This window comes from Sceloporus undulatus, chromosome 4 (genome assembly GCF_019175285.1).
Source record: "Sceloporus undulatus isolate JIND9_A2432 ecotype Alabama chromosome 4, SceUnd_v1.1, whole genome shotgun sequence".
NCBI classification, from domain to species: domain Eukaryota; kingdom Metazoa; phylum Chordata; class Lepidosauria; order Squamata; family Phrynosomatidae; genus Sceloporus; species Sceloporus undulatus.
This window is the reverse complement of record NC_056525.1, coordinates 89,416,559-89,444,461: the sequence shown is the minus strand read 5'-3', so window position 1 is coordinate 89,444,461 and position 27,903 is coordinate 89,416,559. Positions and strand designations below refer to the sequence as shown.

General features: G+C 37.9%; 1 protein-coding gene across 1 annotated transcript in view; it reads right to left on the bottom strand.

Annotated features, from left to right (window-relative positions):
- The window catches only part of EFCAB7 (EF-hand calcium binding domain 7), a 31,437-nt gene extending 6,063 nt beyond the window's left edge, over nucleotides 1-25,374 (bottom strand). Inside the window, exons 1-10 of the mRNA XM_042463276.1 lie at nucleotides 25,042-25,374; nucleotides 24,348-24,434; nucleotides 20,404-20,599; nucleotides 16,640-16,749; nucleotides 10,212-10,353; nucleotides 9,946-10,055; nucleotides 8,902-9,059; nucleotides 8,645-8,778; nucleotides 3,741-3,889; nucleotides 2,693-2,902 (exon numbers count right to left, since the gene is read on the bottom strand). Of these exons, the coding sequence (XP_042319210.1) occupies nucleotides 2,693-2,902; nucleotides 3,741-3,889; nucleotides 8,645-8,778; nucleotides 8,902-9,059; nucleotides 9,946-10,055; nucleotides 10,212-10,353; nucleotides 16,640-16,749; nucleotides 20,404-20,599; nucleotides 24,348-24,434; nucleotides 25,042-25,281 (1,536 nt within the window). The 5' untranslated portion in view covers nucleotides 25,282-25,374. The remainder of the gene's footprint in view (nucleotides 1-2,692; nucleotides 2,903-3,740; nucleotides 3,890-8,644; nucleotides 8,779-8,901; nucleotides 9,060-9,945; nucleotides 10,056-10,211; nucleotides 10,354-16,639; nucleotides 16,750-20,403; nucleotides 20,600-24,347; nucleotides 24,435-25,041) is intronic.
- Nucleotides 25,375-27,903: the final 2,529 nt, after the last annotated feature.

The following is a 27,903-nucleotide window of genomic DNA, read 5'->3' as shown; positions in this document are numbered from 1 at the left end:
ACCTCAGAGTTAGAGCACAACGCATGGTCCCTTGCCAACCTGAAACCACATGTCAGGCTGGTAGCTAACAAAGCACCACAGAAGTCTCCTCAGCAGTAGGGCCCTCTTCCTTAGGTCACTAATTATCACACAGGAGCCCCATTAGCCATCATCATTGAACTTCAAAGTTCTGGGCCCATCAGAAGCCCTAAAAGTTTCCAGTACAACTGTGGTTTCAGAGAAAAAGCAAAGAAATGCTGAGTGGTATGTGAGGATTGCTCAACATTATGACTTTTGAGGAGCCAGTATGCTGAGTGTCCATAATCAGTGGTTGTACATGAACACAGGTTAACTAGTAAGCATCTCAGTGAAAGCTTTGTATGAATACCTATAGCAACACTTCCACTTTTCTTTTATCAAACATCTTCTTTGTTTGGTATCTCAACAATGCATCTACATTGCAGTGGAAATAGAGCTGAGCTTCAGTTTGGAACTTTTTCAGGTGGAGTCCCACACAGGAGCTAAAATTAAGATGAGGTGGTCCACAAAGAATGAGAGAATAGCAAAATAGTTTTCTGTAGGTTTTCTGGACTATGTAGCCATGTTCTAGAAGAATTCATTCCTGATGTTTTGCCTGCAGGAATAAACTTTTCCATAATGTGGCTACATAGCCCAGAAAACCCACAGAAAACTATTTTTCTGTTCTCTCATTCTTTGTGGACCACCTCATCTTAATTTTGGTTCCTGTGTGGGACTCCACCTGAAAAAGTTCCAAATTAACCTCTCTTCCAGGTTAGCATTCTCTGAAGATGCCAGCCACAGATGCTGGCAAAATGTCAGGAATAAACTCTTATAGAACATGGCCACATAGCCTGAAAAACCCACAAAAAATATGTATGCCGGCCATGAAAGCCTTCGATTCCAAATTAAAGCTCAGCTCTATTTCCACTGCAATGTAGCTGCACTGTTGAGATACCAAACAAAGAAGATGTTTGATGAAAGAAAAGTGGAAGTATTGCTATATAGAGCAGGTAAGCATTTCTAGGTACTCATACAAAGCTTGCACTGAGAGCCTTCAACTTCACAGAACAGAAAAACTTTCCACAAAACATTTATTGTAACTATAGGATCGCAGCTTTAAATATTTTTTTAAAAAGAGTAGTGAGAGAAATTATATCTTAAGCTGGTACTGACAACAGAAATCAATGGGGTACAAGCTTTGTATATATATCAAATAGTCAGACAGAAGAAACTGATAGTTTTCATTAGGCTGATTCATGTGATCCTTTCTGGTGTTCACATTCAAAGCGGCACCTTTTATTTTCTGCCAAATTGGCTTGAACTTGGTTGTAATTTAGGCACACTCCTTATGTGATTAGGCACATGCTCACAACTACTAGTGTTGAGAAAGAGCAGATTATTGTAGGCTTACTGACATCTACAGTATGCTCTTGATTACAACCCCCACAACAGTGTGTTATAAAGAAAATATATATGGAAGGTACTACTAAATTCTATTGGAAACAAAGAGGCATAAACACTTATATAGAGTAATTTGTGAGACAGGGGTCTCTAGAGAGCATGCCTGTCCTTTAGTTTCCACTCTCCATTTCTTTCTTTGATCTATGTAATCAAGCTTTTTGCTTCCTTTCTGCCTGCAAAGATCACTTTCCCCTTCTTCCAAAAGTTAGTCCTTTGTTTGTAAAGAGAGCCTCCATGAGGCTCCCACCTTAAGATGGATGCCAGTCAAACATCCACACATGCGAGCCAACCTTAGGGGCTTTTCTAATGAAGTTTAGATAATCTTCTTTTATCTTTCTCCTTTCTTATCCCATCATGGATATCCTGAAAGAATAAATGTAATCTTTTCTTTTGTTTATCTTACAAGAGCATGGTGAGTACAGTGGGCCCTTGGCATCCGCTGGGGTTTGGTTCCAGGACCCTCGTGGATAACAAAATCCGTGGAAGTTTGAGTCCCATTAAGTACAAAGGCATAGTAAAATAGTGTCCCTTATATAAAATGGAAAAACCAAAGTCTGCTATTTGGAATTTATACTTTTTTGGAATATTTTCAAGCTGTGGATGCTTGAATCCGTGGATAAAAAAAATCTGTGGTTAAGGTGGGCTGACTGTATTTTCTCCTGTTTCTACCACTAGCTCATATAGCACTGGCTTTGCTGCACTCTGCTTGATATAGATACAAAACATTCCTACAAATTTATGGGGGAAAGGCTAACCCATTTAAAAAAAAAAAAGGGGGGGGGGGAGAAAGTCAAAACCAGATTTATGGGACATATTTCTACATAAAATTTTATGTTCAGAAAAGAGAACCCATGGTCATGTTGGAGACTTTGTGGTAAGAATCATACTCAGGTTCTATAGCTGAAGCCTATCCAACAAACTACCATGTGCTTCCGGTTCAGAAAGGAACAGAATAATTTAATATGTATAGGGAGTATGAACCTCAGGAATGGCCACACCTGTTTTGTATATTAAATTCTAGTTTTTTTGCCTTTGCCTAGTCAGTTTGATCTGCTTGGTACAACTAGCAGTTCAAGCCACTGATATTAGTGTCCTCAAATTGTGAGTTTCCAGCCTGACACTAATAATGTCAACAGATAGAGAAAATATCATAAATATATATAAAATAAGAAAAAATGTAAAATCTTTGGCAAAGACTAATCCCATTATATATATGTAGATCATACAATACCTTGTTTTCAATAACAACTGTAATCCGTGTATCACATTTGTACGTGTGGATAATTATATTTTCAATACGATCCATTGGCCTGGCATCTCCTTTATCAACCACAGTCACACAGATGGCATTCTTAAGTTGCTCTCCACCTGTTTCCAGAGAAACTGGCCTAATCTGGGGCTTGCATTTATCTGCATAAATGTGAATAGAAAAGGGGCATGCCTATAGGGAGAGAAGAGGAAAAATAATTCCTTCTATCCATCATCACTTTATTATTGGTATTGTTTGGTAATTAACTACTAGGGAAAATGTTTGATTACAACTAACTAATGATGTGAAATGAGTTCATTCAAAACTCTACCTATCCTAATTAAGTTCTGAACAAGGTTTCAACAGGTGATCTACACATGTGGAAAAATCTGTTCATACATTCAGGTTTTACCTCAGCTGAACAGCTGGTCATTTTTTTGGCTAAGGGAATGACTGCAGCAGAAACAACCACAAAAACACTGCACATAGAGTTCTTTTCTGTAAGCACAGAATGGAGTTTGTGGATTTCATCTTGCACTGGCAGTCCTTTCTTCTCATATTGCTTTCCTTTTGTACAATAGATATGGTGCCTTTATACTTTTGGCACAAATACATGATACAGCTGGCCTCCATATCAGCAGGGATTTGGTTCTGGACTTCCCCTCACAGTTACTAAAACTCATGGGATCTAAAGTCCCATTTTCATTAATGAATGACGACGTGTGCAGGGCTACACTGGCACAGCTGTGGACATGCACCACCATTGATGATAATAGAGCAGGGCCATCTGCAGATGGCTAGCCTGCTGGTATGGAGGGCTGACTGTATGACAAATATTTCACAGACAAAGGTGTGATAAAATAATTTGCTCAGAAACAAAAGTGCATTGTTTAAAGTGCATGCTCTTTTGTTGTTACACTTTGACTAGATACTAGTTCACTGAACCAAAACAAAGATCAACTTAAACAATACAGGAATAGTTTTACAACTGAAAATTCTAGCAACTGTTTTACCCAATTATCTGTCATACCTCAGTCAACTCCATTGCTCTACTATACCCCATTGACAGCAAAGTCTTCCAGAGGCCACCAAGTTTCCCGCCTTGTTCACTGGCTTCCATGAGATTCAGATCCATAAATCCTTGTTTTGTGAGTTCATTGCCCTTCATTTCAAAATTCTCTGTTTAATTTTTTAAAAAGGAACACAAAGTAGCTACTTTGTAGCAACAATGAAAATGAACAAAAATGTTCTTTACTGAAGAAAAACAACAAATATTAGAGTCTAGCTATTACGGCACAAGAACTTTAGAAGTGGTATGTTGAATGAAACCAAAGCCCATCTAGTGGCGCAGTTTGTTTGCAAAGTGGTCAGTTGCCCCTGGAGTATAACTGCACCTCCTATCTCAGGCTCTCCAGCAACTGACATAAAGAGGAATACTCTTCTGCTATCAGGAATGATATACAGCCATTCTGATCAGTAGCCACTGATGGCTCTAGCTACCACAGATTTATCTAGATCCCTTTTTAAAACTGTCTAAGCTAGCTAGTATTACAACAGAGAAAGAAAAGTTTATCTTCCTCCTCGTCATTGTCATTATCATCATCCCACCTTTCTCCCAAAACTGGGACCCAAGATGGCTAATCCTTCCACTCCATGTATATATACTTTTACCCACCTTTTATCATGTCTCCCCATACCCACTTTTCCTCTAAGCTAAACAGCCCTTCCTATTCCTCTCACCTTCCATCTTTTTGTCACCCCTGCCCCCTTTTTCCTTGCTATGTCAAAATTTAGAATCTTAAGCTTCCTGAAGCAGGGCCATGTCCTTTTGATTTGAGAAATTCTGAAAAACATATGTACCTTGACTGTAGTTTATAAATAATATTAATTTTTATAATGGCAAGATTGGATTTTCCATTCTCAAGCTTCAAAAATTGTTATGAAAGGTAAGCCCTTAATAAGATGACTGTGAATAGTACAGTCTAATGTGCCTCATACCAAGACTCTTAAAAATCTAGGTTATTTCTATGGTTTGGCTAGAGAGAAACCTTACAATCTAATCTGTAGGATATTGAAAATGAAATAATTTTCTCCTTAAAATATGAAAGACAATGGATGGCATTTAAAAAAATGAATCCCCAAGAGCCCTGTACCAACTTATCTAGGAGTCCTATACCAACTTATCTGGGAGTAACTGTCATGGGCTCAGTGGAACTTGCTTCTGTGAAGAAATGAACAAGATTATGCTGTGAAAAGAGAGAAAATGAATATACAGTAGGACCACTGGAAGATGTAGGTAAGAATCCTACAAGACAATGCAATAGTATGCCATTGCAGAAAAACACTTTACCTACATTCCTTATTTTAAAATATGAGCAAGATCCAGAAAAGCAAACAAATCCAAGGGTTCAAGTGTCCTATTTATGGTGGACAAACCCTTTATTCTAGGACTTGTGTTTGGTAAGGTCCACTGTCTTTGCTAAGCCATTGCCTCAACCTTATTTTTTTGTTTGTTTTTTTGCAAATGTCTTGCAATTTTAAAAAATGTTTTCTACTTGTTTTCTTATTGTTCAGGGTTCAGCTACCTTCTGGAGTAGGGATGGGCACATTCTTAGAGTTCCAAAGGTATGTATTTTCCCCAGGAACTGTCATGAGTCATGCCACCATATAAAACTGGAAGTAGTCAGAGGTCTACTTCAAGATTTGGAGGAAAGGGATTGGGGGGGGGGCAGGCAAGGCATAGGTTGGGGAGAATACTACACCCCATTATGAAAAATAATCTCCCCTCCTGGAGGCTTCCAAGAGTGTTGGTTCTCCTTTTTTGATGCATGGTGGGCAGGGGGTTTAAAGAGGTGGGGCTGCAAAAATGGCTGCTTTTGTGTGATTGCACATGGCCCACACATTGCTCAGATCTGCTCAAGAATCCTAAGAGGTCACAAGATAAGAAGAGATGCATAAACTTTGATGTCAGTGCATGCAAATGAATGCTAAGGCACTTTACAACATGAAGCTGGCAAATTTACATACTGTAGTTGTAGATAACATTTCAAATTTGTATTCTTTCATTCATTTGTTACAGAATAATTGATTTTTTTCTAGTTTCTCTTTAAGAACTAATATTCTCTTTTTGAGAAGATCCTTGGAAAACAAATATGCAAAGGGATCTTGCAGTACCTTTGAGACTAACTGAAAGAAAAGAAGCTGGTAGCATGAGCTTTTGTAGACTTGAATCTACTTTCTCAGATGCAAGAGGAGAACAAGGTATTGAAAAGGAAAGGAACACAGCCTAGAAGGCTAAAGAGCAGTGTGTAACGGTGGAAGGGTGATTCTCAAGCAGTGATCTTTGGTATGAAAGTTAAGTGTTACAAACATGACCCTGATTTTATCTATGAAATATTACAGGGTATACAATTCAATTTCATCACTGACAGAGGCTAATGCCTTTAAGGCTGAAAAAAACTTTCAGTCCTACATACAATTTATGAAAAGAAATATACTTCTAATAATACTCAGATGTCAACATTGTACTAATGAAGTGCACTGGTTTCAGTAAGCAATTGAAACATTCTTGTTACACAGAATTTTAAAGATGGTTTTCTCATTTCCATAACAATGCTAAATCGTTGCTGTAAGTTATTTATGAAGAGATTACCAATTTATAAATCTAAAGGTTCAGGGGCTATTACAAACTGCTTGAACTTTGTTCTGAAGATTTATGATGTCCATTTGAACCCTCTAGCTGATTAATTGCCATGTAATCCATCCTCTGTATTCTCAGTTGCTTCCTTTTGACAAGCATACAAATGTATTGTGACTGTTGTTGTGTTTGTTCCATAACAAGTGAAACAAAGGAGAAAGGGGTATATTTTCGTTCTTGTACAAAATGTAAAGCCAAGCTGAAAATAAGGACTTGGGCATTTCCAGAGGGAATTTGACTTTCCCCTCTTTGAACAACAGACTTTCATGCCATAGCCCAAACTGCTTTTGGAACTCTCCTTCCTTTCATTCTTCCAGGGGGTATACAGAATTAGTCAGACTATTCTTTGGATACAAGCCATTATATTAAAAGATGTCTGCTTTTGTGCTTGTTAATGAAAGCATGAGAAGTCCTAAAGATTTTCAGAGCAATATGGAACAGGATCTATCAAATATTGAATATTTCAGCCAGATTTAACAAAGCACTGCAGCTCTTTAAATGTCTAGTTAAGCTATTGCATTCCTGTCCAAACTGTTGGTTCCATTTTTACATGCCTTAATAAAGAAGTTGCTTACAATAATTAATGAATTTGTCTGCCTGATATCCATATAGCTGAGAATGTATACTATCCCTTTCCTTGATTTGTGATAATGAAGGCCAAATAAAGAGGGACAATATGATTTATTTTATTTCTTAGATTTATACCCCATCTTTCTTCCTGCTCTCCAAAAGACTCAAGGTGTTATATCTGTAGATGATGTGTATGTGTATGGTTTGATTAGGTTTCAGAGGGCACAAATGGTTATAGCTTTATAGTGGGTGTTACACAAACCATAACTATAAGATGTTCCGAGAACGTATGAAAATGTGCATGAGTAAGGGCTAGTCCATTTTCTTTTTTTGTCAGGCAATTCATTTTCATGCCAAACCATATTCTTAACATTAATGAGAAGGAAAGCAACACAATTGAGCAAAGTTGCTGAATTGGGGTACATACCTGGGGAACATTGCCCTAGCAAGGTGAGGGAGAAGAGGGATCACTCTGTGCAATGAGATGCTCCCCTATTCAGACCACAAGTCACAGTTAATTATGTATATACAGCTAGTTTTATAGGGAGTTACCCTGAGCAGAGAGGTAGAGGATGGGGGGCTTGGAGACATTCACAGAGCTGCCATGAGTTGAGCTCAACTCGAAGGCAGCTAACAACAAGAAATGATCTCAGATGTTACTTTTAAAATGAAATAAATCTAGATATACAGAAATATGATGCATTCATTTTTCTCTGAAGGAGTAAATACTTCCAAACATCCCATTAAACAAAAACCAACTAGATGACATGGAGTCCTTGAAATAAACCAAAGAAGGGCTATCAGTGTTAACAGCCCAATGGATTAGGGATGCAATCTGTTTGCTACTCCTTTCCTTTAGGAAAGGGAAAGTTATGCACTGCAGTATTTAAAATAGTATTTTAAGAAGTGAATAACGGATATCACTGAAGAGTAAGGAACTACTGTAGAGAAGAATACAGTTTCTTTCCTATGGTAGGCTTTCCCCACTCCCCTATCATTTTGAAATGCTATCCACATCTGATATGAGACTTACGGAAACTGCAAGAGCAGAGTCCATTTAGAAAATAAAACAATGGAGGTCTGATCTTTTCCCTCCTTTTTTGTTATCCCCTAACACAACATCCTATTAAGGACATCTGACAGTCTGACCTCAGGCAGTAGCAAAATAAATCAAAATGAAATGGAGGTGCTAGAAAAGAATGAAAATGACAGTCAAGGGACTGAAAGAGCTGCCTTTGATACTACAGAGGTGGAATCTAATGACAAGAAAGAAAAGAAATGAATTTAGGAAGAAATAAAAAGTAGTAACAATAGCATAAAGCAATTGTACATTCAGGAGTATCTGCCATGTACAGCTTGGGATACTGAGTTGTATTGATACATACATGTATGATACAGTTGATACATTTTAATTAAATATTATATGGTGTATTGAATATGTTAAAACCACATAAGCAGTTAATTGAAAATTAAATTATAAATGTCTCTGTCTCCTTCCTTAAACATATCGTCTTTACCCTTGCTATGATGCTAAGTAATCAGCTTTTCTGTTTAATCAAATACCTGGTTATCTAAATATTATTTGCATATTCAACCACAATCATTCAGATACATGAAGCTACAGTGTAAAGAGAATCTATCTATGTACAGATAAATTTCAATTTTACCTTTGCATATGGCCCAAGTGTCTACATCACATTTCTCACCACTAGTTGTCATTTCAAAGAAATTGTATTCTTCCAGGCTGAGGAAGCCATTTCCATCCAAATCAATCATTTCAAATATTTCTGATAAGACAGCTCTGAAAGGACAGGGAGGCAAAAGAGTTCAATACAGCATCTGCTTTCTTCATCATTCCATTGTGGGCGATAAATACTCATGTAGAGCAAGAGTGGAAATTTTCACAAAAGTTGGTTAGATTTACCTGAGCTCCTCAGTAAGCACCAACTTTCCACTACTATCTCTGTAAACGAGTTTGGCTTCTCCTCTAATTTCCTTTTTTACTTTTTTGAATCTACAGCCACTGGTAAAAGGGATTAACCGATAGACACCAGCATCAAGTTCCCCTCTCCAACCAAAAACCTACCATAAAGAAAAAGATATATGTGGAATATTCTGGTTTCCTAAAGGCACCGCCTTTACTTGACAAGTATTTCAGAGGTTCAGATGCTAAAATCATTCTATGCATGGAGACTAGGGAGTTTATCAAACGGGAGGAATTTCTCTTAAATTCGAATTAAAAGAAAGTGGAGCCAGAACACATTCACTTAAAGTCGCTAGTTTAGCACAATTACGTGAATGCGCATTGTGTTCGAACTGGCTTCCCATTGGGTTATCACACAATGTTAAACCCCATTATTGCATTCAGATTGCCATTGGATTATACTTCCAATTTCCCTTGTCTGATAAACTCCTATGACAAGTCTAAAAAGTCTAAAATGAATCAGAATCAAAAATAAAAGAAGGCACAATGAATTACACTGAACTGAGTACTGGGCTTGGAAAATGAGTACCAAGCTCACAAATTGGAAGCCTGATTCTAAACTGAGACCCAAAGCTGCTTCATCTTTCGAGATGCAGGCTGTGGGCATCAGTGTTTGCTGTAGCCAGCATGTAGACAAGTTGTTTGGCAATTGTCTGCTGCGAGTCTGGGGATATGCACATTCTCATTAGACTTTTCATGTTTGGTGCCTAGGGCTGGCAGGCAAAGGATCAGAATATCAGTCTGGATTTTGTATGTACAGTCCTGAATGACATCTAAAAGAAAAGGCTTAGCATTTCTCTATTTTAATACTGGTTTACTCACTTTCTTGACTAAAAGAATTTGCAAATTCACTCAAATGCATTTATTCTGCTCTATCCCTTAATTTAAGTCTAGGCAGGCTGGTATTATTGCTATTGCTGTTATTGCTACATACACTGAGACAGTTTCTCTTGATAATGTAGGAGACTTAAAATATTTTCTGACCTCTTTATTGTGTAGCTCTGTGAAGCTCAGAAGCTGTAAATTGTCTTCTGTTTCATTGTCCTTGAATATATACAAAGCTGTGTCCACTGCTAACCATGGGGAGACTTTCTCTACAAAAAGTGATAAAATCAGAGCTTTATTTATTTGTTTCTTCATTTATATCCCTCATTTTATTCCTCCCAGGATAAAGGTCACTTTCTGAACATTTCATTTGCAAATCTAGAAAAGTAAAAGCCATTTATTTGGTAAAAGCTAAGTATTCTTACCTTCCATTTGGTTAAGCTTTATAGGCTTGATGGTGATACATACTGTAGATTTCTGTGGCAGGAACAACTTGTATTGATGACTAATTATGTCTCCATTGTTCTGTAAGAAGAAACATCCTTTGGATTGTGCACAATGCCATTCCTAGAAACAAAACAAATAGTAGAAGCGATGTTATTCTTTTTAGATAATGATTTGGGTAGTCATGCCTATGGTTTACTAGCCAAGTCCTTCTGCTGCTATTGAAATATTAGTACTTCCTTCTTTTTTGGAGATTTATTTGCTGAACTGGCTTCATTACATAATTCTATAATTTTATAAAAGTTAATCACACTTGGAAAAATTACTCTCAGAACTACAACTTCCATTATTCCAGCCCATGGTGGCTGGTGATACTGGAAGTTGTCATACAAAACGAATTTAACATTTCCAAAGTAGTTATCACATGACAAAAACTTCCAGTCTATTCCAAAGTCATCCCGGAGTCAATCATGGGTATTCACATTAATGCGCGAGAGATTATCACATGCAATCGCTGTCACTGCGGAGTCATTCCAACCCCGATCCAAAGTGAACCCTGGAATAGCTAAATTTGGTGAAAACCGAATTCACAAATCCTTCTCCCAGGCTGATTCACATTCAGTTCAAAGTTGTGTTGGTGTGGAATGCATGTTTGCTTCGGTCCTGGTATTCCCCCCCAACCGAGAAAGCTATCACAATTCCCATGAAGCTTCACTGCAATCTTGCTTCTATTTTGCTTCCGGTAGTCCTTCCACCTATAGTGCTGGCAAGGGGGAAAAGCAAATGTTTCCGATGGTATGGGTGGAGAGCTAGTGGAAAATGCATATGTGCTCGTTTTATCATGAACAGAGCAGTGTATGGTTTGTGCCTCCGCGCCCCTCCCCCCCCAAAAATCTGCAAATGGGGCTTTCCTTTGGGTAGTCATATTCTGATCTCCCTGGGCGCATTGCCCAGCCGATGTGATGGGGATGGAGGTGTCTTATTTTGCCAACACATGTCATATGTAGGAACGATGTATGCATGTGCATACGCACACACGCACACATACACACACATGTGTACATATGCATATACATTGTTATACATATACATGCATATACATACACATATAAATATGTATTATATACACGCACATATATACATTGTTGTGTGTGTGTGTATATACATATATGCGCCTTGAGGAGCTAAAGCACACACACACTATTTACAACTACATGTGCTTGGAGCATATAGTGGCATACCTGCTAACACTTTTCCTGGTGGCACATCTGTGCATATAGATGGATGCACACACACACACATATATGCATAGGTGTGTCCATCTATATGTGCAGATAGACATGTATAAAGTGCACTTATAATGTGCGTAGACATAGTGCCTGCGCCCGCAGATATCTATATATCTATATATCTATGCCCACATCTATATTTCACGTGGAGCCTGCATTCACACGAAACAGGACACAGGAAACAGGGGAAGCGGCTCCCTTCTTCACCCTGGAAGCGTTAAAGTTCACGATGCGCTCAGAGCCCCAATGGGCATGCGCAAGGATCCCAATTTGAATTGGACAATCCACATGGTATGTACTTTTGTGATAATTTATTTTGCACTCACTCTGCTTTGCATTTGGAATGACTGCAGTGTTGCTCTTCACGTGTGGCAATTAATCACATAATTTGGCTTATTTTCAAATTGGCCCTGCTTGGCATTTCCTTCGGGATGGGGGCACATATCCCACGTATGGTAACAGCCCAAGTTCTGCCTGCCTGCAGCTATCCTCCTGCTGCTGCTCCAATTTTCACTTTTTTAAAATAAACAAACTAAAAACTTTATAAACAAACTGAAAACTACGGTAAGAAGTTTTATTAACTCTCCCATCCTACATACATCAAGTTTTCTCCTATCCTATAAACAAGGTTCCATATTTAGTCTCTCAGACTATCAATGATCCTATAAACTCAGGTCTAAAACCTCTATAACTTGATATGCTTGTCCAATTTTTGTATATCCACTTCATAAATCTGTTTCTTTGGTTTTTCTTTAAAAATTCTCCTCAAATCTTTACTGTGTATATTGTACCTATGATAAATGCTTCTGTAACTGTACACAGAGTTTTTCACTAAATCTCACTTATGTGCATCTGCCTGAGAATAAATTAAAACTTAGTTTAATGGATTTATTCTCAGGTAGATCAGGATCAGCCATGTAAACCCAATGGGTGATCTTGGACAAGTCACACTCTCTCAACCTCAGAGATGGCAATGGCACGCACACACATACCCAAAGAAACTTGCCAAGGAAACCCCATGATAAGTTCACTTAGGGTTGCCTTGGGCCTGTTACAGACAGCCAAAATAAAGCTGCTTCGAGTCATTTTGGAGGTATGGTATTTCAATGATGCATGAATCCTAAGAGTCTGGAAGCTTCACCAAAGCTGCACTCCAGTCCTTAGGACTGGAGCATGGCTTTGGTGCGGCCTTTGGACTCTTAGGATGCATGTATCATTGAAATACCATACCTCCAAAGTGACTCGAAGCAGCTTTATTTTGGCTGTCTGTAACAGGCAATAGTTTGAAAATGACTTGAAGGCACACATGACAACAGAGAATGTACAAGACTTCAACTCTAAGCATGCACACAGAATTAGAAAATTTATCTTAAATATCTGCATTAATGCCCATCTCATTGACTAGGTACTTCCTTTTTATTCATAAAAAGCATCATGAACACTGATTACATGTCATATATTTTTTTAAAAGCAAAATGTTCAGACAGGCATCTGAAAGACAGTTATTACACATGATTGCCCAAATTAGGACATGAGAAATTACACTACATGATTTTTACATTTATAAAATATGAGGAGCAACAAAAAAATCTCTGCAAAATTAAATGACATGTCATATGAATGGAAACACTACTTTGATGCTACAGCTAAGTAAAGTGCTGTTGCTACTGCTGCTGCTACTATTAAGAACAATAGTAATTACAGAGCAATCCTATGTGGGTTGAAGAAGGGAAAATGAGGCAAAAGAACCCTATTGGATTGTATTTGCTAGGGGGAAGAGTTGTGTATGTGTTTATTAGCGTACCTTTCCCCTTTTTATTTGCTTAGTTTCTGTTGATTAACTTTTTTTTTCCTTTTTAATAACTAACTTTTCCCTTCCACTGCTTCCAAATGGAAAGAAAAAACCTATATCTCTTTCTGTGTTTATGCTGAGGATATGGGAAACCAGATAAACCAGCTTCTTCCTAGCCTCTCAGTGAGGATCCTGGACAACATGGGGTCCAATCCCTGGGTCTGCCGCAAACAGTATGGATGACCTCTAGGCCAGTCAGTGCGCAACCCAGGGCATAGCCCTGTTAAAATGGATAAACTGATGCTACTAACAGAAGATGCTTCTGCCCAAATCCTAACTCCATATCTGACCCATCTTTGGAGCAGAATTGCAGTTTCCATGTCTATATAGCTTTTTCTAAGCACTGAGAATACTTGACTTTGCCCCAGTCTTTAAGGCAAACAGGTATTACTATTCCCCATTCCAGATGGTAACTGAAAAAACAACAGCTTGGCAAGTCTGCCTTGTAACTTTACAGCTAAGATAATTTTTCAGCCAGAAACGTCCCATTTCTCTGTGTACCTTCTTTGTGACTACAATGCATAGGTTTTCAGTATTTAAACATATAGTTTAAAACTTGAGGTATAACAAGCAATTGCTTGTGGCATTACTAGAGGGATTTTACTGTGTTTGAAAATACGGGGAAGAAATGTTTGTAATAATGTCTGCACTATTGTAGAATGCCATGAAAATCTCTTTAAAAAGCCAGTCCCTTGCCTGTTATGCTGTTAGAAAGCATAAGGTGGTGCTGCAGCCCCTGAATCCGCTTGTAAGACCCAGAGATTCTAGTACTTTTTCAACTGATGTTTGTACACTGTGCAAGTGTATCTTAGCTCATAGCAAGATGCATGATATGGAGAAACAGGAACATTTGAAATTATAAGAAAAAAATACAAATGTATCAAAATATCAAATAGATGTATGGAAGCAACAATGTTACAGTTATGTAACATCAAACAATGAAAGTATATGACCATGGCTTTCAGCATTGGGTGCAAGCATCACAATTATCATTCATCTTGCCTGGAATATCCCACAGAGGCTTCGTTGAAATGAATTTCAAAAGTGCAATTGCAATCTTACCTACACTTACTGCATGTAAGACTCATCAAATACATAGCATTGCAATGCACAATGCAAAATGTAAAAGAAGTAGACTGCTTTTTTCTACATGCCTTGCTTAATCTACTGTAAATCATTATGGGAATTGTTGTGTTGAGAAAGGTACAACTATCTATGCAGAAATCAAAAAGAATAGTCAGAACAAGTGAGAAGTAAAACATTGGCTTCTGGTAATATTTGCCACACATTTGTATACAACTATATTAATAAAACTGCAATGAATTGTCTTTCTAGTTTATGATATTGTAGACATATTTTATTTTCTTATATATTTATTTACCGTACATTTGTTTTATAAGAATTTATTCATGTGTTCAACTTCTATATGCTATCATTTATGCAGATGATTGCAAAACAGGAGATCACAATTTATTCATTCATTCATTCATTCATTTCATTTCATTTCTATGCCACCTTTTCTGTTGCTCTTTTACATTGTATAATTCTGGAGCTCTCTATTATTAAAAAATACAGCAGGCTAGAAAATGTGCGATCAGATTTCAGAGTAATTTTTTTACAAACCATTTATTATCTACTGTCAAATCTTATAAAGTTTAATAAATGGAAGAGCTATACTAAAAGTGCTTTATACTAAGGGTGGGCAGATCAGTCAAACTACTTTTCATTTCTGTATTTACTTTGCAAGTGCTATTTTAAAATTTAGTGAAAATAAAAGTTTACTTTTTTCACATGGCATGGTCAGTTCAAGGAATGTCTTTCTCTTTAGTTATTTATTTATTTCTTAGCTAAGCACCACTTAAAGTGACTAGAAAGTATGTGCCTAACGTTCCATGAAGAACCATGTTCTATGGTGCCATGGAAGGAATCCATGTTTTCTTTCCCTTTGGGTGCCTCTCTGCTGACTAGTGCAACTTTCTGCTGGCATAACAGGATTTCCTCCGAGTGTAAAAGTACTGCCCCAATGGTGCAGGTTTACTTCTGCAGCACACTATAATTCATTGGTGGGCAGCAGTCTGAGTGTGGTGTTGGCACCTAATTAATATCAGAAAAGGAAAGAAAACAAATTAATTATCCGTCTGATTGTTTGCTAATAACAGGATAGAAAGGTACTTCTCATTAATATTTTATTAGGGCATTGAAACAGAAGCAGTTAGTACTAGAAGAAAACTATATATTTTCACCCACAACATATCACCTTTGAACATACTGGAATTACAGGCTAAATTGCACAGGGGTTCAGATACCTAAACACACATATACACACAAATCCTCAGAGAGGATGTTTTAAAATTTTAATATAGAACAAATGTCACTGTCTAGCAATGTTAAAGATATAAAGGACTTCAGAGTTCAATAACAAATACAGAGTTGTTATTTGAAACAAAAATGTAACTCAAGAGAACAATCAGTTCAGTCTTCTAGCTGCAGTTATATTATGTGGTCATAACCATTCTTTCTCCCTCACATAAAGGTCTCAAGGTGCACATTTTTAATGTATCTTAGCAGTTTCCAGCTAATGTTTTATATTTCTCTAGCTATTATTTTCTGCTGAAAGAAAACTAGTAAAGGTTGAATCAGGAAAGGGAAAACAAAGGGAAAAAGATCAATATTAACACTCTACAAATATTGACTTAGCAAAGTGACTTTGTTGTCTTTCTCCCACGGGAATGGATATTGAATGAATGACTTATTTAAAGGAAATTACTTGTAAAACTTATTAGTGTAAATAATAGTCAATATTTTCAGGCTATAGCATATATTTTCCAATTAATGTCTGCTGATCTGGGTAGGTTTGAAGATATTAATTTCCAATTACCCTTCCTATAGAGGGTTGTGATACATAATCTTTCAGGCTACTTAAGCATTTAAAGTACTAATAAATTATTCAATTTTGCATTTCTCACACAGTCATTAACAATTTTATCCAAGACTGATTTTCTTTATGGAAAACATGGTTTGTTCTAGCAAACCTTCACACCTGAAAAATGATCCTAAATAACGGGATGTCAGCAAAACCAACATAATATAAAAATGTTTATAGTGTTTTGCAACCAGTAATGTCTGTGTGCTATATTGTTGCCCTTGACAAGCAGTTAATAACTATAAGCTACAAGAGAAAGAAAAATTGTTTTCTATTTAAAATGCACCATCTACACCTGGTGAGGGTGAGCACAAGTCAAACTGAATTAAAAGACAAAAAGACTACCTTTGTTGCATTTGCTTCAATCAGTTTTGAATTTTTGTTGTAGCTGGCATCCATGTTGATAGTGGAAGAAACACATGTTTTGTAACTTGGAACAGAAGGGCTTTGCACACCTGTAAAATAATTTTATTTACTTGGTGTTTGATTATATTTATAGTGAGAATGGTAAGACACGTTAAAAAGAAAGAAAAACAAAAAAGGAGAGCTTCTTATTCAGCTTTGTGTTCTCTTGTACCAAAGGATAAATCTTCATGGAAAGAAGAGCAGGTTAGTATCTACCTTGATTTGCACTGAAACTGCCCAGTCCACTTGTAATGAACCTCCAACCCTGCATCTGTCCAGTGAAACATTTGAATCCATCTTATCTATTAACTCAGACATCAGAGTCCATATTCTGAAGTGCCATATAGTACTGTGTGAAATCTGATCAAGATGAAGATTTCACATTGTAAGTATTTGCTAGTGATACTGATCAAACTTTCATGGGGAATGGGAACATTTTTTTTGCCATATATGTAGATTTATTTCCATTTGTGCAATTAGATGTATGTGAATGCACAAAATATATAATAATTTTGTTTACATGTTTATATTTGTTGCTGTTATATGCTTTCAACATAATTATGACTAATGGATCATTATAAGGTTTTCTTGAGAAGATTTTTTCAAAGGAGGTCCTCTAAGGCTGAGACAGTATGGCTTGGCCAAGGTCACCCAATGGGTTTCCATGGCCAAGTGGGGATTCAAACCCTAGTCTCCCAGAATTCTGGTCCAACATTCAAATCATTACAGCATGCTGATTCTCTCCAATTTATGCACCACCCTTCATTTTTAAATCAGAGTAGTATAATGACAAACATTTAGAATGATTATATAAATGATTCCAAAAAGTTCTGAAATGGAAGGGAGCTGTGTTAAGCACTTCCTTTACTGAATTCTAATGGGCACCCTGCCTGCTTTCAGAAAATGTGAACCAGTCAGTTTTCAGTCCCACCACTTTCTGAGTTACATTCACTGGAGATACAAGGCATTCTCATGTTTTTCAACTTTCTACTAAGGAAGGGTAGGCTGTCTCTTTGTCACCTTTACGCAGGCAGACAAAGACATTTTTATTTAGGTGGACCTGTCATCACTGACTCCATTTGCTGCAGAAGAGGATTTTAACTACTGTAGGATGATACTATATTTTATATAGTATAGTATCCAAAGTAGTTAAAATCCTCTTCTGCAGCAAATGGGGTATTTTAAAATTGTATTTTTAACTTTGCATACATTAATATATTTTATGTCATGTATGTGTTCTGTCTATTTGCAAGCAGTCTTTGAGTTCCATCTGTGGGACAAAAGTACGTTTTAGATCAAATAAATAAACATGTGGTTTTACAATGATTACTGAGATTCTAACTGTCTTCAATTCCAAACAGAAAAGTCAGTGATCAGGGCAGTGGTACACATCATCCAATAATAACTGGAGGGCCACAGGTTTCTAATCTTAGGACTTTATCACATGAGAAAAACTGGAAAGTTAAAGTGGCCCCAATGCAGGGTCAGCCAGAGTATTAGGGAAACTTCACAGCTGCTTATCACATGAAGCTGCATGCAATCTGGAGAGAATCCAGGGAGAATGTGAAGTGAATCAAGGAATGAGCAAATTTGCAAAACTACTGGATTTGCATGTCTATTCTGCTTGCGAATTCACTCCCTTCGCGTAATGCCAGGCGTGTGGAAAACAAGCCTCCGGATGGCTCCTGTTTTCAGATTTCCCAGCGTCCCTTGCTGCAGGGAGAAAGCCTTTTTCTTAAAGGGATACACACACACTTCCCTGGCCCCGTTCTCTCCTCCTCTTGCAGGCTCTAATTAAGGGAAGAATTAGTGGGAGAAGGCAGAGAGAGGACATTTTGCCATTCCTCCTGGACAGGAGGGGGAAGTGGAGGACATGTCCTGGAAAAGGAGGGCATCAGGGAGTGTCAGCCCTCTGTGGAATCAGGCAAGCTTATGGACCAAGTCCCCTCCTTTCTCTCTCTCTCTCTTGTGTGTGTGAGTCTTTGTGTGTGGTTTTACCGAGTTTGCAAAAGGGAGCCTCATTCTGCCTTCTTCTGACACAGCTTCTGGGGCTTTGGGGGCTTTTGGGACAAAGAGGATTTCCCTCCCCCTCCCTTCCTGGAACGTGTGTGTGCACACGTGTATGTGTGCGCACTTGTGGAAGTGACAGTTTGGAGCATGCACAGAAAAGGTATTTGTTCGCTAGCAATGGGGATTTGCTTGCCTCCTTTAGATAGCCAAATTCGCATTGGACCCTAAGTAATGTGCTTTTAACCCCTTATTGGGCTCTGTGTGTGGTAGCCATTAGTCATGGGCTTGCTTTTGTGGGATGCCAGCACTTTAACCATTTTTTGGGATGAAAGCACATAGTTCCACGTGTGGAAAAGTCCTTAGATTTTTGGGAAATGGGCACAGTTTAATGGTAAAGCACATGGATTGATTGATTAAATTTATGCCTTGCCTTTCTCCAGGGATGGTATGCAATGTTTTATGTGCATGCACTTTGCATGCACAGGGTACTAGGTTAAAACATGAATGCTTTGAGATACAGATGGAAAAGACACTTGACTAAATACTTGTAGAGCTGCTACTTGTTAGTAGAGATGATATATTTTCACATTTCTATTCCATTGCCATTACTATGAATGCTGATGTAAATCACAAAAGCACAATACCACAAATATGTTTTTGCCCAAAAGCAGACAATATAGCTGGGGCTGCATGTAGCTTCCCCAGATTGTCTTTTCCACCCCCAAATCCTGACTCCTCTTTTTCTAGTTTAAAAAAAAAAACTAATCCACACACATTGCCTCTCTTGGAGGCCTTCATGAGTGGTCATTTTCCTTTCAAATAGGTCACAGGGCCTTCCCATACTGTTTTATATTTTTAAAAAGAGTTTGTTTTTATTGTTATCCTGCCTGCAGTTGGGCTGTCTGTGAGGCCCATGGAGGATCCTGGGGCAGATAACCGGCCTCAGGACCCTCTAAAATGGACAATCCCTATTACCTTGTCTTCAATTACAATATGTAAATAGATTAGTAAAACTAAAACGAACAGGCTGACTAATACCAAAAGAGTGGCTGCTAGCCCTTCAAAGTGAAGCCACGTTGAACCTGTTTCATTTCAGTAACAGATTCAAGCACATAATTAAGTTTGTCCCACTGAAATTAAAGGGACTTTAAAATGCTTTGTACTGTTTTTATCTCAAACAGCATTTTTCTCTTTATATATCTTGCACATATTTGTTTACTTATTCAGATAAGTGATCAACAGACTAATTATGTGCTGTGTCATTTACCTTCAAGTAATTTCTGACTTATGGCCACCCTATCATGTTTGTTTGTTTTTTGGAGCCGAGAGAATGTGACCCATCCAAGGTCACCCAGTGAATTTCTTTTGTCAAGAATCAAACCCTGGTGGTAGTCTAACATTCAAACCACTATACCATGCTGGCTTTCTGCACTATATGTTATTTTTCTCTTCTGCTTTTGGACACAATCATAATAAATCACTTGATACTACATAAGGAAAAAAAAACTTTAACAAGAAATGCATCCAAATTTGTTTTGACCCTAAGGTTGTGGAAATATTGACATTAGCTCTGCTAGCAAAGCAGAAGTTATTATTTAGCTGGTCATTTCAGAAATGGAAATGGAAAACCCACTCTGATCAAGATGTTGATCGGAAATCTATGGAAAGAACTTTTTAAGTTTAAAAATAAATACCTTTTCTAAACAATGGTCCAGCTTCTGTTTTCCTTGTAGTTTTTGGTAATGGTTTTGAAACTGGTGATTTGGCCATTTCTGATGAGCTGTCAAGCTGGTTTCCAAACTGCTGACGTTTCAGTTTACTGTCAGCCTCCAGTTTCTCTAGTGCATTCTTCAGACACTGTTCATTGACTGTCATATACAATTTACAAAACTGTAAACAAAAACAGACACACACCTTGGTCTCTCAAGTATTTTAGAAGAAAAATAAACACAGGCACCACTAAGCAGGAAAAAGATCAATAGGTAAAGAATATTTCCTCTGGAAGCACAATCCTCATTTTATTTTCATGAATCACACTGACCACTCTCCAGTGACATAGTAAAATGGAGCCATGAGTCAATGAGGAGATCACACAAGATAAAATAAAAACCAAAAGTTATCCCAATATAAGATTTATACTGTCTACCAGGCTCATCTATGGATAGACTGGCTTTTTATGTCTAATTTTTAATGGAGAAAGACTTCTATGGATCTAAATGGAAATTTCTGTTCAACAATGTAGTCATTGTACAGACAAGATAAAACCCTGAGATAAAATAAACAAACAAAGATTCACACAGAACGAACAGTTGTATTTTTTAAAAAAAAAAATCTGCTATTTTAGCTACAGCCACAAAGATAATATTGTGATAGCTGGCCTCAGCATACAGTGAAAAATATTTCTAACAGCCTTTAAGCATCTTTCATACTGTACTTGCTATTTCTCCCACTACTATTTGTTATAAATATATCTGCACTGTAAACTCTTGAAGCAAAAGGCAGTGACAACATTGCTTTGATGGAATATTATTCCTCTTAGTAAACTCTCTATGGAAGCAATAGGCAAAATGTGGTCCAGATTTTTTGACTCCAGCCCTCATCAGCCCAGCCAGTGTAGCCAGCACGAAGGATGATAGGAGTTGCAGACCAACAACATCTAGAGGGTTGTACTTTGTCCATACCTACTGTATGGCTCCATTCATTCTAAGTATTCCTCTTATAATATGCTATGTACATAGAGATCCTACCATGTCACAAGTTCTTGGTGGCTGCTCCCAGGCAATGGAACTGTCTCCCATGAGAGTCTCACTTGGCTCCTTCTTTGCCCTCTTTTTGCAAAGATATTTTCATTTAGATAGAACTTTGGCTGTGAACCGGTTGTGGCAGAAGGGTCTCTGAAAGGGCTGCACTAAATTTTTATTGTCCTTAGTATGTTTTAAACGTGGTTAAAACTGTTTTAAGTAAGAATTTTTAAACCTTTTTTATTATTTACTTTTTAGATGTACTTTGGTTAATACTTTATTAAGCTATCCAGCTCAAAGCTGGGAGAAAGGTGGAAAAAATAAATAATTGAATAAATAGAGAAAGGAAGAAAGGTACATTATGGATGAATACGTGGAGGCTCAAAGAAAGAGGTACACTTCTGCTAATGGAAGGCTTCTTTATGAAAAGGCTATTTTTAATCTCTTGAAAAAGTGCTGTATTAAAAAAATGACTGCAAATCCACTGAAGGTTTTCAATTTATGCACATTTTTGGATTTTATTTAAGTTCTTCCCTGTGTTTTTTTTTAATTGTCCTCTAAAATGCACATACCCTCTAAAATGCATACACAGGCTCTCTAACACTACACAGTTATGGTTCCAGCCTATGGAATTCTGGGATTCACATTTTGGAGGGGCACTTAGCAGTCCCAGACACAAAACCTCACCAAACTACAAATTCGAGGATTCTACAAGATGGAATCATGGCAGTTAAGGTGGAACCATAGTGCACTAGCAGTGTAGAGCGAAAGGACTTTACATCCCTTGTATCATGATAGTCATGTGGTAACCCAACCTTTGATGACACTATGACCCTTACTGCATTACAAAACAAACCTCGTGGGAGAGGGTTGTAAGCCTTTCCTTCTACCAAACAGATTTTTCCAGCGAAACAGAAGGGACAGTTTTTATAACTAAAAGAGAATGAAAGGTCATGGGGATAAACAAGCAGAAAAACACTTCTCTGTTGCAGCCTGTCGGTTTTGTTTTGTAATGTGATAAGGCTCTTATATGGTTCTTCCTGTGATAAATCTTAAACTAGGTTGCTCAAGTGTTCACAGAACAGCACCAGTTAAATTCTCCTTCCACTCACTTTGCATCCAAGACACAGATTGTGATGAGATATTTATAAGTAACCACTACATTAGCATATTAATAAGCATATCTCAGAGTTCCAAACCTATATGCCTTTCATTTGTCAGAGGGCAACTATATTGGGCTCCACTGTTGAAGACTGCAACATGAAAAGCTATTGTAATATATCACTATTAAAGGACTGCAGTTTTTTTAGTTCCTGACACACTGCCTATTCTCTCAGTGCCTGCCATTCCTGTATCCAAGGATCATCATATCTTTTCACATCTACATACAATATCATGCAACCCTCAATGAAAGGATTGCTTAGAGGTGAGCAGTAAACACCTGCTCAAACACTGTGAATCTATCCTATGTAGTTTGTCTGACTCCTGAAAACAGCAGTGCTGGAATGTTTCCAGCTGGCATGAATAGTGGCAAGAAAAAAACATATTAGATACATATCAGACAGGGTGATACCAACAAAATAATATCTATAAATCATCATGATTGAACCCTTCAGCAGCAAACTCTATACCGTCTTCTTCAATGGACTGTTAAAATCTAGCAGACATGGACTGATTGGGTGGCTCTAAGGAGTGGTAAATGCCTAATTTTGACTGATGACCTTATCTGGGGGAAAGACGGAGAAGTGTTACCCTGTTGATCTTTCTACATCTTTCAGAGCCTTCTTATACCATTGATCATGGTATCCTACTGGACCAGCTCCATCTGATAAGAGTAGGAGGCACTATTTTACAGTGGTTCCACTCCAATCTGCAAAGTTGATTTCAAAGAGTTGCATAGGGGCATTCCTGTTCAGCTCCATGCCCATTGTGCTGTCAAGTGCCACGGTGTTTCACCTTTCCCCCATGCTGTTCAATGTCTATATAAAGCCACTGGGGGATCATTAGGAGTTTTGAAGTTGGATGCCGTAAGTATGCTAATGACACTCTACTTCTCATAGTCATCAGAGATAACTGGGGCTGTGAAGTCACCAGAGCAGTACCTGGCTACTGTAATGGGCTGGATGAGGAACAATAAACTGGAGCTGAAACCTTATAAGACAGAAGTACTATGGACTGACAGGTCTCGGGTCTGGGAACTGGATAGACTACCTACCCTGGATGCAGCTGCACTTCTGAAGAAGCAGGAATATAGCTCAGGAGTACTCCTAGATTCATGTTTATCATTAAAGGCCTAGGTGGACTCCATTATTCAGAGTGCTTGGGACCAGCTTCAGCTGGTCTGCCAGCTATGGCCTATCCTGGAAAGGGATAACACAGCAATAGGAGTCCATCCATTTGTAACTTCCCAAATAGAATACTGCAATGCACTCTACATGGCACTGCCCTTGATGACAAACTTGGAAACTGCAGCTAATGCAAAATGCAGGAACTAAACTGGAATGCAATTACCATATAACTTTAGTTTAAAAGGAATTGCACTGTCTGCCAATATGGTTCCAGTTTGAGTCTAAGGTGCTGGTGATAACTTTTAAAGTCACATAATTGGTATCAATGTTGGTACCAGTTCCCTGCCAAGTCAAAACATGGCTTTTGTAAAGCCTTGGTACCTAATTGATTTTATCCAGTTTGTGCATGTAGTATGGTTGGCACTATATTAAATTGTTTTCACTGGTCTTTGGTTTGTAACTGATAAATGATTTAATATATTTTAATATATTTTAGGTTTTAAAAAATTACTGCTAATATTTATTGTTTTGAGCTGATCTTATTGTAAGCTGCCCTGAGAGATATAGGGTGAGAAATAAATAAATAAATAAACATACATACATACATACCTTGTAATAGTCAAACTTGCCATCAGCGTTCGCTTCAGCCAATTCAAGAATTGCACTCACTTCATCAGGAGTCATTTTTTCACCACTCTGCAAAACAAAGTCAGTCTAAGGGGTCCTGTAGTACTTTTGAGACTAACTGAAAGAAAGAAGTTGGCAGCATGAGCTTTCATAGACTTCACTCTACTTCCTCAGTCTCAAAGGTGCTACAAGATCTCTCTACATAATGATTCCATAGACTAACACAGCTGCATCTTTGAATGTCAGTCTAAGGCAGAAAACAGACAACTGTAAAGGGGTGGCTTAACACTGCCCCTTTGAGCACCGGATTGGGGCCGTGGCAACTGCACACTGCAACCCCGATCCACCATTTTCCTGGAGCAAAAAGAACAGAAGAAAGCAGTTCCTTTTTGCACTGGGAAAAAGGCGCCAACTCTGGCCCTTGCCTGGTTGGGCAGTGGCATGAAGCCAGCTTGGGGTGGAGTCAGGGCGTGCAGCATGTGGATGCCACGTCCCCAAGCCACCAGAAGCCAGTGTATTTTGCCTGTGTGTTTAGCCTCTAAGGTACTGATAAAGCATGCATATAAAAATAGTTAAGAAATGCAAAAAGCATTTCACCCAAAGTATATCTGAACTGCTAAAAGTACTATTGATTATATCAAGTCAGGTTTTCAGATTATCCCCTTGGGTCACTTACAGTCATTAGGATTTTAGAAAGTTCACTATGGAGAAGACAACCATCATTATTTGCATCTATTTTTGCAAATGCTTTAAGTAGCTCTGTGCTCTTAACAGGTTCTTCTTGTTTTAAGATGAAACAAAAATCATCAAAATTCAGTGTGGTGGTCTGGGTAGTCCAGTATTTATCAATTGTCTTCTGAGATGGATTTCTTCCAGCTTGCTGAAGTACTGCACAATAAAGCAAAAATATTAGCATGCATTGATACCAATCATAGCTTTGTCAAATATCTAAGGCTGTTGCCACGCTGCAGAAGTAAAGCAGTTTGACACCATTTTAACTTCTGTGGCTCAATGCTATGGAATCCTGGGATTTGTAGTTTGGTGGCACACCAGAGCTCTCTGACAAAGATGGCAAAATATCTAAAAAAAAAAAAACCCGTCAAATCCCAGAATTCCACAGCATGGAGCCATGGAAGTTAAAATTGTGTCAGACTTCTTTATTTCTGCTGTGTAGACACACTCTTAAGTCTACATTGATACAAATACCTCTTTCTGACTGAAGGGACTCATTCAATAGTTTTTTGTGGGTTTTTCGGGCTATGTGGCCAAGTTCTAGAAGAGTTTCTTCCTAAAGTTTTGCCAGCATCTGTGGCTGGCATCTTCAGAGAATGAAGCCTTCGACTTCACATTGGACTCATTCAACTTTATGGACTAGCGCCCAGGAGTACAATGCCAAAAAATATTAACCCACTAGTATTCACTCACTCACTGACAGATAAGAATTTTCATGAATTGTCTTCTATATTTTCCATTTCTCCTAAAACTATAGCTCTTGAAATCACATACAACTCTTCCCTGTAGGCCTCAGTCCATGCCTTGAATACAAGGGCAGATTCCTAATACACAGGTATAACAAGGATGACATCTGTTGTTGAATGATTTATTGTTTTATTGAGTAGATTAGTATGAACATTTTTATCTTGATTCCCCAGTAGAAGTACTCTTAAATCAGAGCACAGCAACACAGTCCAAGGACTATGAAAAACCTTTCTTCTTAACTGATATCTTTACGTCTCAAGATTACCTGTGGAAACATTAATCGCAATCCAGAAAGTTGTTTAAATGTTCTGTAGTGGCCTGCAGTTGCCTAATGAGACATTTGGTGTGGAGTTTTTTTTCTTTAAAAAGCAGCCCCACTTGTCACAAACTCCTTTTTAACTCTACAAAGTTTCCAGCATAATTTGTCAAGAGGTTTTCTGTTTTAAAAAGTCAACTGAAAAGGCCTGATGGCTACTTGAATCTTGTCATGTGGGTCACTGGATCAGAGTAAATTCCTGCAAGGCGCTTTTATTATGTGTAGATACTTTAGCCTCCTCAGGGGATAACCTGACATTCTACTTTAACCTTGTGTTCATTTTCTTAAAAGAAATAAACATCACTTCACCTCCCTAGAGACAGACTGTAAAATTCTGCTGCATGGCATATTACAGTATTTATACATACTGGGAAATCAGTACTTGCTGTGACCTGCTAACTAGTCTCTTCAGACTACTTCTTAAAAAGTCTTAAAAACGTTCTACTACTTTACCTTTAAATGTACTCTTAAAAGAAAAAAAAGACCTGGATTCTGATAAGTGCTTATAGTGACATTTTAGTCTAGGATAGTGTGTTACATTTCAGTAAACAATTGCATATCACAGAAACAAGGATTTGAAGAGGCAGGTTGCAAATTACAACGCAGAGTGTGTGATATTAATCAAATATAATGTAAGTCACAACGAGTGTCACTTGGCTTCCTTGTCAAAATTGATTCTGAAGCTTCTAATGGCCTAAAATACATGTTCTTGTTTGTTTGCTTTAAACAGTTCCACAGATCTCTAGAAATAAAATGGTCTTGAACTCTTGTCTTTCCTAAACTGACCTTGAAATAGACATGGCCAAACACTTGCTGTGTACCCAAGTGACATATGGACGCAGATGAAAGAACTAGCATGGAAAAGTGTGAAAGCATTTGTTCACACCATTCATATTTAATGTCCTGATTAGCAGAACATAACACAGATTTTACAAGCAGCGGTTCTGAAAATCTAACAGAGCTATACACCATATAAGGATTTTGTAAAAGAATTTGGACTGTCCAACTAAACATGCAGATTATATAGTACAATTTATTTTATTTTATTTCAAGGATTTATATCTTGCCTTTCTCCCACAATGGGATCAATTGCCCTTTCACATATATTTGTAGCTATATATACCAATAAACAAATAGCAGCAGCTACACTGTTAGAACGTCTGTTACATAATGCAGCATTTCTCAAACTGTTAAATTCCTGCTTTCTTGTTCTTAACTAGGAATGGGCAATTTGTGGGACTCCAGATCTTGTTGAGAATGAAGAACCACTTGACACTGGCTTTGCTGGGTGGGGCTAATTATACACCAACTGCCTCTGAACAGGTGTAAGTTGCCCAGACCTGTTCTAAATGTGCCGTATTTTCCAGCGTATAAGACGACTGGGCGTATAAGACGACCCCCAACTTTTCCAGTTAAAATATAGAGTTTGGGATATACTCGCCGTATAAGACTACCCCTCTTCCAATGCATACCAAATAAAAATTAAAAAAACATCAGATTTGATTTCAATATGGTAATTTTAATTCAAATGCTTATGACATGCAAGTACTTAGCAGGAAAACATGTTGTATACAAAGCCTGCTTGGATTGTTCAGCTCTCCCTGCCTGCTCAGCCCTCCCTGTCTCCAAGATTTTCTTCTACTGTACTTGTATAGCACCACCCTTGCTGCTTTCATACGGTCACTACATACGGAGGGGATGCGGCCATGGCCGTTTTTTAGCTCCCCCCACCATATGCGGCGA